Source organism: Dipodomys ordii, unplaced genomic scaffold (genome assembly GCF_000151885.1).
Source record: "Dipodomys ordii isolate 6190 unplaced genomic scaffold, Dord_2.0 Scaffold61, whole genome shotgun sequence".
NCBI lineage: Eukaryota > Metazoa > Chordata > Mammalia > Rodentia > Heteromyidae > Dipodomys > Dipodomys ordii.
In genome coordinates this window covers 8,737,371-8,748,405 of record NW_012267277.1, presented here as the reverse complement: position 1 = coordinate 8,748,405, position 11,035 = coordinate 8,737,371, and the positions used below count along the sequence as shown (strand labels likewise).

At 47.3% G+C, this 11,035-nt stretch overlaps 1 protein-coding gene across 2 annotated transcripts in view; it reads right to left on the bottom strand.

Annotated features, from left to right (window-relative positions):
• Positions 1–286: 286 nt before the first annotated feature.
• Ssbp3 (single stranded DNA binding protein 3) overlaps positions 287–11,035 on the bottom strand; it is a 155,868-nt gene continuing 145,119 nt past the window's right edge. For both annotated transcript variants that reach the window (XM_013022316.1, XM_013022317.1), the window contains 5 exons: positions 10,111–10,181; positions 3,380–3,458; positions 2,589–2,617; positions 2,393–2,494; positions 287–1,793 (listed from right to left, as the gene is read on the bottom strand). In XM_013022316.1, the coding sequence (XP_012877770.1) occupies positions 1,764–1,793; positions 2,393–2,494; positions 2,589–2,617; positions 3,380–3,458; positions 10,111–10,181 (311 nt within the window). In that variant the 3' untranslated portion in view covers positions 287–1,763. The remainder of the gene's footprint in view (positions 1,794–2,392; positions 2,495–2,588; positions 2,618–3,379; positions 3,459–10,110; positions 10,182–11,035) is intronic.

Here is an 11,035-nt window from a genome sequence, read left to right as displayed (position 1 = left end):
AAACACAGCACGGACATGCCCAGGAAAAGAAGGCAATGTCACCAGGCCTGAGCCAGGCACAGAATCTATACTTCATGAGTTGCCATATACTTTACAATCAGCATAATAAACTCCAACCCATGTCCCCCAAACATGTCAGGAAGGGCTGCGGAAAAAAGATGTCCCTTTAATAAAACGTTATCAACATATATCGTACACAAACTACAATGTATCATAATTACTTTTTTTTTTCCTCTCATAATTCAGAACCAGACTACAAGGTAAGAAAAAACACAGAAACAGCTACAATGTTCCCAATAATCCGCACAAGGTCTTTTTTTCAGGCAGATGGTATCTCACATAATATGATATACATGGGTCAGAAAGGGGAGGTAAGAAAACAAAGACCAGCTACGAGGGAGGGGCGAGGGGGGGCGAGGAGGGGGGAGTGTAAATGTACAAAGAATTCCGTGTCTTCCAGGGCAAGACACGCAGGTTCCCGCAGGGGTGAGGTGAGGGAGGCTGCCAGTCTCCCCCTCCCGGGAGGGGACAGGCTCCACCATTGGGTTTGTCGGCTTTTGAAAAACAAAACAAAACAAAAAAAAAATAGGACTGGAAACAGCATGTCTGTTTGGTTGCTGGTGCTCCCCCACCCCCACAGCTATGCCAAAGTCTTTCCATCCAGTTCCAAGCATATACAGAGCAATTCTGCTCAGTTTCTTGTCTTTGAAAAAGGGCAAACAAAGAGAGAATAAAAAAAAACCCAAACTCCAGCCCACCCTGCCCTTGCGCACGGAAGTGACGGTGTGAGAAGCCCGGGACCAGAACGTGGAGGTCACAGTTTCCATGGCCAGGTCACAGTCATCCAGTGAAGCTGGTGGGGGCTGAGGAGGGGCTGTGGAGGCAGGGAGGCTGGGCGGACAGAAGTCCGGGAGAGGAAGCAGTCCTGGGAACACAGTGCATGCGCCGGTCCGGCGGTGGTCTCGGCTGCGCGTGGCAGGGCGGGTGGTCTGGCCCATGTGATGGGGGTGGGCTGGGCGTCCAGGTGCGCTGCTGTCACTAACCAGGCCAAAACACCAGCTGGAAAAGGGTGATTTCCTTTCCTTCCTTTCCCAAAGCAGCTTTGTAAAAGAAACCACTGATTGCGAACTGTCCAGTTTATTGTTTTGAGATGGCTACAAACAGTGTGACATCTCACACCTATACTAGGTTCCAGGTGGAAGGGCCTGGGGACGGACAGATAAGACAGCAGGGCTTGTGGGGTTTTTTTTCCTTTTCCTTCCCTCTTTCTTTTTCTTTTTTTTTTTTTTTGCCCTTTTCCTTTTCCTTTTTTTTTTTTAAGAAGAAAACAGAGGTTGATTGGGGTGGAGGGCTTGCTAGAAGCTTCCGTGTTTAAAAATTACTGTCCCAAACCCTTTCCCCTTGAAAACAACAACAAAATCCCAGCAATGATAAAACCCAAGACAAAAAAAAAACCCTCAAAAAACAAAAAATGTCATTACAGAAAAGGCCCTTTCAAGAAAGGGCAAGGGGTGGGATTTTTCTGGTCACTGACTTGAAATACATTTTTGCTTTTGAGTTCTGTCCTTCATGTTTTATGAAATAAAAAGTTCAGCCTTTTTATTGCATGAAACTAAAATTGGAAAGGTAGGAGGGAGTGGAGGGGGATGGAGAGGGGATGGGAGATGCCCTCCCCCAGCTCCTGGTAACGACACCTCACTTCTTGCATAATTTCTGGCATCTTCCGCCTACAATGCCGGCTCTCAGCATCTCGGACAGGGGGGTCACACACTCATCGTCATGCTTGGAGAATACTGAGGGAAGAATGAGAGGAGAGAAGGGCGTGAGTTCCCAAGGGGCCTGATAAAGGTTTTGAAGGTTCAGTGACAGCTGGACAGGGCCAAGATGAGGGCTAGGAAGTGAGGACTAAAGGCCACTACTAGGACCAGCCTGTGTGCCCTTCAGAACTCTGGCAGCCGCCTCTTCTGGGCAGCTGAGACAGCAGGGAGTTGAGCTTTGGGGAGCCAGGGCTCCACCAGGGTACCCTGGCTGGGGGCCAGTCAGGGGTTCTCCAAGGTTGTTCTCTGGAAAGGCAAGTATACAAAAAGCCCACTATGGGCAGCATATGGGTGGGCCCTGACACCCTGAAATGCCTGGTTGCATGGCTCTTCCTCCCAAGGCCAAGTAGAAATGGGCTCCTGGGGCAATGCTGCCCTGCTGCTGGCTCGCTCTCAGTCCAAGGCTTGTCAGGTTAGCCTGTAGTCCCTCTAGGCTGGGCAGTGGCTAGGTGAAATGGAGGTGAGAAGCCCACAGCATCGAGTGCAGACCAGACTCACAGTCAGTAGCTTGTGAGGGTTCCCAGGCCTGACCAAAAGGACTAGGACCCAGGTGTAAGAGGAACATGCTGCCTTACGTTGTCATTCTGGAAGGAGTGGAGGAAATTCCCTCCTAGCTCGCCATCGTCTCGAGGGGTGCCCGGAGGATTGCTAATGCCACTTATGTTGTTAGGAGAATTCTGTAGAACGAAGAGAGGAGAGTGAGCCTGTCTCTCCAAGCTCCTGCCCCCATGAATGGGTATGCCAGGGAGGAGACAGACAGTGCATACTCACTTTTGGAAGTCCGTCTATGTCACCTGACCCTGGAAGGAAAGAAGAATCAATCCAATTTAGTTTCTTGCTCATTTTTCCTGGAAGATCTCCAGCCTCTTCCTTGGGCTTCCCCTAGATCCCACATTCTATCTATGCAGAGAATTTCCTGTCTGGGTATGGAGCTTCTTATGTGTCAAGACATCTAAGACGAGTTGGGCACTGGTGGCTCATGGCTGTAAACCTAGCTACTCAGGAAGCTGAGATTTGTGCATCATGGTTTGAAGCAAGCCTGGGCAAGAAAATCCTGAGACTTTTTTTTTTTTTTGGTCGGTTGTGGGACTTGAACTCTAGGCTTGGGTGATGTCCCTGAGTTCTTCAGCTCAAGGTTAGTGCTCTACCAATTGAGCCACAGCACAACTTCAGGTTTTCTGGTTGTTTTATTGGAGATAAAGAGTCTCAAGACTCTCCTGCCGGGGCTGGCTTTGAACCACGATCCTCAGATCTCAGCCTCCTGAGTAGCTAGGATTTCAGTGAGCCACTGGCGCCTGTCTAGTCCTGAGACTCTTATCTCCAATTTACCAGAAAACCAGAAGTGAAGCTGTGCCTTAAAGTGGTAGAACACTACCCTTGAGCAAAAGAGCTCAGGGACAGCTCCTTGGCCCTGAGTTCGAGCCCCATGACCCACAAAAGAAAGACATCTAAGAATGATATATACCAGTCCTGTTGGGCCAGGAGCCCAGACAGAGGGCAAGTAGTTAGGAGAGTTAGGCAAGGGACAATGGGAATGTGACTCAGGACTGGAGTTAGCTTACCTAGTGATCCATTCATGTGGTGTGGCTCCATGCCACCCATGCCTCCCATCGGGCCGTCTGAGCCAGGACCCATTGGGAACTGAGGGAGAAGCAACAGAGCATGGCTTAGTAGGCCCAGGCTCTCAACATCCTTCATGGCTCCCCTACCCAGTGAGTTGGCCAATAAACCTTTGAGGACACAAGCCCTACACCACAGCAGCCCAGGAACCTCCATTCTGGTACCTGCTCCTTGTACCAGCCCGAGTTAAGTGCACCTAACTGGATAGAGCAGCAGGCTCCTGGGTACTGGGCAAAGGGACAAACCCAGGGAAAAGGACTGGCTAAAGGCCACCCAGTTCTCAATCAATAGTGCTCATTCCATCCCTACGTGCAGAGCCTGACTCACCAGCTGCAGCCACACAGGTATCTGGCAGTGGCAGGCCGGGGGCCAAAATTATGCATGCTTTTTATGTACCTTTTACAAACAGCAGAGATGAAGGCCTGGCAGTCTGGCCCAGGGCTGTCTACTAGTCTCCTCCATGTACCTCCTTAAGCATGAATACATTTTAGGGGCAACAGAAACGGGACCAGTCAGTGCTGGGATAGCTGATAAGCCTTTCACAAACAGATAGGGCAGGCAAATCCGAACCTAGAGAGATCCATCCTTCTCCATCCGCAGGCTGCCTACAACTACCAAACCCACCTACGAGGAGGCAACCAAAGGCCAGAGCACTGTTAGGCACCTGGCCTGCACTAGGTGCTGAGGATACAAAGCTGAGCATGAGCACAACTGAGGGGTAGAATCTGGGCAGGCAAAGGCAGGCTAGACATCCTGCAAGAGCAAAAAGCCATGTAGGGGGCTGGCAGCATGGAGGGGCAGGACAGAGCATGGCGTGCAGGAAGCAAGGCCCAGACAGATTCCAAGATGGGGCTGGGAGGAGTTGCTTCCCTACTCACCCCCCTATGCCACTCTGGGGTTTAGCACCTTACCTCCCTCTGTGCTAACTAACTTGGTGTTTACTATCCTATGCAATATGAGAACAAGAGTGATTAATGTTTGCAAAACCCTGGTGCTGGGCGCCGGTGGCCTATGCCTGTAATCCTAGCTACTCAGGAGGCTGAGATCTGAGGATCACGGTTCAAAGCCAGCCCGGGCAGGAAAGTCTGTGAGACTCTTATCTCCAATAAACCACTAAAAAACCGGAAGTGACGCTGTGGCTCAAGTGGTAGAGCACTTGCCTTAAGCTGAAGAGCACAGGAACAGCGCCCAAACCCAGAGTTCAAGCCCCACAACTGACCAAAAAAAACCCCAAACCCTGGAACCCAGAATCTAGCCAAATATCCCGAACATGCTAACATAATGTATGCTCATATATACGTTATCACTTCAACATAAATGCATGTCATTACCTTAACATAAATACTTAACAGTCAGGTATTTACTTGGAATTACATTTTTGTGTTTGTCCCATTTGAAGTGTACAATTCAGTGTTTTTTAGTGCACTCATAGGGTTGTGCAACTATCACCACAATCAATTTCAGAATATTTCCATCTCCCACAAAGAAACTGTGTGCCTGCTAGCTGTCAGTCCTCAGTGTTCTTTCTCCCCCAACCTCAGACAACCATGAATCTACTTTTTGTATCTGTGGATTTGCTTAAACTGGATATCGAGTGTAAAGGGAATCACACACTTTTTTTTGCTGACTTTTTCACTTCGAATGTTGTTAAATACACTAGAATTTGACTTTTTGGAGGGGGAGGGGCAGTACTAGGGTTTGAACTCAGGGCCCTTTTGCTTGCTTGGCTTTGCTAGCTAAGCTGGTAACTCTATACCACTTGGGCCATGTCTCTAACCCTAACTCTGAATTATGATCCTCCAGATCTCAGCCTCCTGAATAGCTAGGGTTATAGACCACAGCCACTGGCACCCAGCTGCATTATTCCTTCTGCACTGTACGGGTGCATCATGCTTCAGCTATGCGCTCATCACTTGACAGTCCATTCAGGATGTTCCCAGTCTTGGCTGTTGAAACACCAATTTTGCATGCAAGGCACTGTGTGGGCACATGCTCATTTCTAGAAATACAATTGCTGGGTCATATGGTCATCCTATGTTTGACCTTTCTTGGTCCTGCCAGACTGTTTTCCACAGCAGCTGCACCATTTAACATTCTCACCAGCAAAGCAAGGTTTTGGTGTCTCCATATCCTCCCAGAACTAGTCACTAGCTATATTTGGGGGGTGACGTGGCACTTTACTGTGTTCCATTTGATTTTTCCTAATAGATAAAAAAGTTTAGTTACTTAAGAATGCTTAAATCTGAAGACGGAGGGATGAAGCCTGTCTGGGTAGAAAAGTCCATGAGACTTCATCTCCAAAATAACCAGCAAAAAGCAGGGCTTAGAGACATGGTTCAAGTGATAGAGCACCAGCTGAGCAATTGTCTGGTTCCAAGTTCAAACCCTAGTACTGCCCACTCCCCCCGCCCCCCAAAAAAGTGTCACTATGTTGCCATCTGGAGTATCTGTGACTATAGACACATACCAATGCACAAAAAGTCCAGTTTTTCTACTTTTTTCTTCTGTTCCTTGTGCAGGTGATGTTATATCTAAGCATGTTTAACATAGACCATGAAGAATTGCTGATGTATTTCTTCTGCATGTTTTATAGGTTTATCCCTATAGCTTACCTGTGGATGGCCAGCTGTCTTATCTGGAACCATGTACTCTGCAAGACTTACTTTTCTGTTACATAAATGCTACTATTGAAATAATGTAACAGGAGCAGGCAGGCTGGTTTAAGTAATGATAATGTGAGAAAAATAAAACATTTTTTATAATGTTTCTGTCCTCTAATACAGTAATTTAGCCTTTTCCTTCTGCATGACCACATAGGAGATTTTTGTTTCCTTTGACAATGTCTGAAGTACCTGTAGCCATTAGGACATTTTTTTTTTTTTTAATACAGTGGAAACAGGAACAGAGTCAAATGTAAAGCTCACTTGAATTGTCTGCCCTTCTGCAGCCTGCAGGACAACCATCAGTTCAACCTAACACCAGATAATCCTTTCACAATCCTGTTCACACTAGGACCATGGAGAACTTTTCTTATCAGCACAGGTTTGTGGAATTATTTCCAGCACCTCAAGAGCTGCATCCCCCTTATGACTATAGTTGGCTTTGACCAGCTGCCTGGCAGCCAGCACCTGCAGTTAGCTACAAGTTCACTGGATGACCACTTGGCCTACGACGTCCATCATTTGCAAAACCACACCAAGCACACGTGGGATACAGGCTATGCTCAATCAAAGCTCATTTTCTTAGTCCCTATACTCCCAGCTATTCCAGAGGATGGCTTAAGCCTAGGCAACACAGTGACATCCTTTTGGGGGGTGGGGGGTGGAGGGTGGGGAGTACTAGAGAGAAAAAACGGGTTTAAACACAGAGGTAATCCGAACTTCTGAGATCTAACCTGGATTCCAAGGAAGTTAGTCTTAATAAAGAAACTGAAAGTACTGTTTAACTTGGCTGCCCTTCCTTCTGACTGTTTTTTGAATTTTCAAGCAGTCTCATTTAAAAAGTCGTGATTTCTATGGCATAGGTCTTGCCGCAACCTCCACATGATGCTGAACAATTCAGGTGTGATTGGCTCACCCCTTCTGGGCCCATCATGGCCTCTTTAAAGATGAACACACTGGGGGAGAAAGAATGTGCTCCTCTCCCCTTTACTGTGATTCTTTGTCTGATTTCAATGCAATGGACTTCCAGATCAGAGATGGACAATCCTTCTTGCTTTGCACTTTCAAAAAATAGGAATTTTCCTAGCAGGCCAGTCTTTCAACATCTTTTCTATGGCTACAACAATGATAACCATCTCACCCCCCCCCCCCAGTCCCCACCCTGGGGCTTGAACTCAGGGTCTGAGTACAGTTCCTGAGCTTCTTTTGCTAAAGGCTAGCATTATACCATTTGAGCCATAGTGCCACTTCCAGCTTTTTGTTTATGTGGCACTGAGGAATTGAAACCAGGGCTTCATGCATGCTAGGCAGGCACCCTACCACTAAGCCACATTCCCAGCTCCAACGATAACCTTATCTTGTAGGCACCTGTTTTGAGAAATTCTGTTTCTGTGGAGTAAAAAAACCCATTCAATTCTTCTGCATGATTTGAGGAAGTTGAAAAGTGACCCAAACTTCCATCATAAAAGCTAGTGTCCCAGGAAGGCAAATCATACCTTTTGTGGTAGTAACTAGGTGCAAAGGTATAGAACATTAAGATGTTTCTGTTTTTGTTGTAAAAAGATACAGACTAAGCCGGGTGGTGGTGGCTCACGTCTGTAATCCTAGCTACTCAGTAGGCTGAGACTGAGGTTTGAGCTTGCCCAGGCAGGAAAATCCATGAGACTCTTATCTTCAATAGACCACCTAAACACTGGAAGTGGAGCTGTGGCTCAAAGTGGTAGAATACTAGCCTTGAGCAAAAAAGCTTAGGGACAGTGTCTAGACCCTGAGTTCAACAAAACAAAAACAAAAACAAGATATAGACTAAATGAAACTACTAGTGTATTGTGTATTGTTTGCCAGCTATCAGATAAATGAGTAAAGCCTACTTTCTATCTGTATAAGCAACATTCTTCTGTGTTCATCCTTCAGTTTCAATCTTCATACAAACCAAGGTGATCTAAAATTCCCAACTTTCAAATCAATGCTCAAAAGACCTAGTAGGAGCTTCTTTTTTGTTCTGTTTACTGGGGGTGCTGAGGACCCTCAATAAACTATGTATGCTAGGCAGGTGCTCAAACACTGAGCTAGACCCTCAGCCATAACAAACTTGCTTGTGTTGCTAAGATTCAATACATCAATTTTGATTCACTGGGTCATGGGTAAGATCAGTCAGGATCAAAATGAGTCAAATCTTTTACCCCCCCCCCCCATTTGGTTCACACATAGGACTTTTCATTGCAATCTCTCAAACAGGAACTGTAACCTTCTCAGTTCACGGTGCAATCAGGGAACGAGATGATAATGGTGTTCTTTCCAGGGTATGCCCAAGCTAATTCAGTGACTGCTATTTTTGACTGAAGACCGGTGTGTCTTTGGAGGACAAAAAGGGCTTTTGATTCAGAAGGACGTGGCTGTGTCATCCCACACTTGAAAGATGCAGGCTCCGGTGCTTCCTCATCCCCTTTCTGCCACACCTACCCCCAAGTTCCTGTCTACAGGCTGTGCGTGTCCTTTACTGCCCTAGTCCAGCAGTCTATGTCCTTCTACCTGTCATTAAAATAACATGGTCATTCAGCTTTCTTTCTCTGTTATGTCTGGGTCATGCTGTTGCTGATAGTGGCATGGTTCCCATTTTCACAATGTGATCGCTTAGAAACACGCGGTCACCATATTTGCAATGTTAAAAATGAAGCAAGCACCACCTCAACACAAATACAAGGTGAATATGACCAAGCAGTGAGAGGCAGCTCTGTGGTAGGCCACAGCTCTAGGGACAATGAACCCAAGTCACAATCACCAGCCATGTTGGTTAGGGAAAATGCACTGACAGTGACTCTATGTCCAATTCAACAGTGTACCAACCTCTTCAGGACCTATATAGGTTTCATATTTTTCCGCTCAAGCTCTACATTCATTCCCAAGAAAAAGGACACGTGGTGCCCTGGGGAACAGAAATTTTAATGCCCAAATCCACACACTGGTCACCCTAGTAAGGAGGTGTGAGGAAGCTGTGGGACCAGACAGCGGAGGGTAAGAACATGGAGCTTCCTGCAGTTATTGGTCACATGGCCCCCACAAAGAAGGTGCCTGGCCAAAGAGCCTGACCTTGGAGGCTGCTGGGGAAATTAAATGTGTCTGGTCTTCAGGGCTAGGGTGCAGCTCAGTAGTGGAGCACATGTTTAACACATGCAAAGGACTGAGATTGTTACCCAATACCACCAATAAGCAAACAAAACTGTGTGCAGTCATAGTAGAGACAGCCCACACTGAGCACTGATTTGGATGATTCGGGTTTCAGCTCAGGAACTGGGCCAACAAAGCCAACAGAGCATCTGGAGGAGAGAGGGACCCGGGGCTGTCTGTGGGGAGCTGGTAGCAGAGTGAGGCACCTATGGATGCACAGGCAAGTTGTGTCCAACGGGCTCCAGAAAAGAGGGCAAGTGGAAGTCAGAACAAGCGGGACTTGGGCTGGAATGCCTTTCAAAGTTTGGAACTTTAAACTGAGAGGAAGAAGGGGGGAAGTGGCCTCTAGACATGAGTATGGCATGAATGGCAGCAAAACAGCTGCCAGGCCCAGGCGTAGCAGAGCTCAGGGCAACAATAGGAGATAGACGGGTCCCCCAAAGTTTCACACGTCCTGGGGTGGGGGTCCTCACCCTTAGCCCAAGAAAGAGACAGCAGGAGAGAGGATTGCCCAGGGTAGCAGAACTAGTCACTGGCACAGGGAGCAGGCCTTCGAAGCCTGGGGCTTCAAAGTATGCCCCCCACCCAATGCAACAGCAGGTCCTCAAAGTAAGCCCAGTGCCCTCACCCTGACCAGAGACACCCTATGCTATCCTTTCCACCCCGGCCAGCTATGAAACAGGAACTGAGTTGCCCAAGAGTTAATCACTTTTCTGATGGTTTATTTTATTCATCTTTGGTAACAAATGGCTGAAATCAATTAGACTTGCTTTCCCCTCAGCTGATGAAGTTAATTATGATTTGTTATGGTATCTGCTATGTAAATGAGTAGAAAGCAGACTTACGTTGGACCGGCTGCCTCCAGGCGGCACGGGATTAATCATGGTGTAGATGTTGTCACTGGAATTTGTTGAATCTGTAGGATAGTGCAAACCCATAAGTTGAGGTGATTAATTCATTTCTTAATTAAAACAAACTTGTGGCACTTGAACTCATTCTTTTGTATTTTATCACCTAAAATTTCCTCTAAGTACCACCATTTTCTGGCTAATTTGTATTTAATGAAGATTCACAAAGTTTTTAATCACAGAAAATTTAACTGTAAAAACCACTCAACCACGAAACGAAGAATTTCAGGGTGTCTGGGCATCAGTGTGGACACGACCCAGGAGGACTACAGGCCCATCCTTGTCCTCACCAAACACTGGAGCATCATGGGGCCAGTGAGAATGCACCTGTGCTGCCCCCATAACCACACTCACGGGCTTTAATCAAATCAGGGAAAGGGAAAGGCTGCAAATTACCCAGGGGCTATCCTGCCAAGCGGAGGGGGCAGGAGGGGGAGCAGAGATGGGGCTGGAGGCACATTAACATACGGAGTGGGTTAACGTGACCCAGTGTGAATGTAGGTCATGAAGCTCATCAAAATGCAGCAGAGGAAGAGGGAGCGAGTGTGGGAGGGAGCTGAGCATCACAGCCGCCGCCAGTATCCACCCCTGTAGCTGAGCAGCTTCCCTCTATGGGAAGCTGGGGGTGAGGGGTCTCTGAATTCCCCACTCAGCCACAGAAGTCTCCTTAGGAAATCAGCAATCAGCTAACACGTTTCTGTCGGGGACAGGCAATGTATTTCTCAGGCAGAAATCTTGGCTACCTCTCTTATTTTGCGGTTATATGTTATACTCCTCTGGCTGGCTAGGCTCAGCTGGGAAAGAAATAACTATGTGCATGCATGTGTGCACATGTTCATGTGTATTCACATGTGCTTTCTGG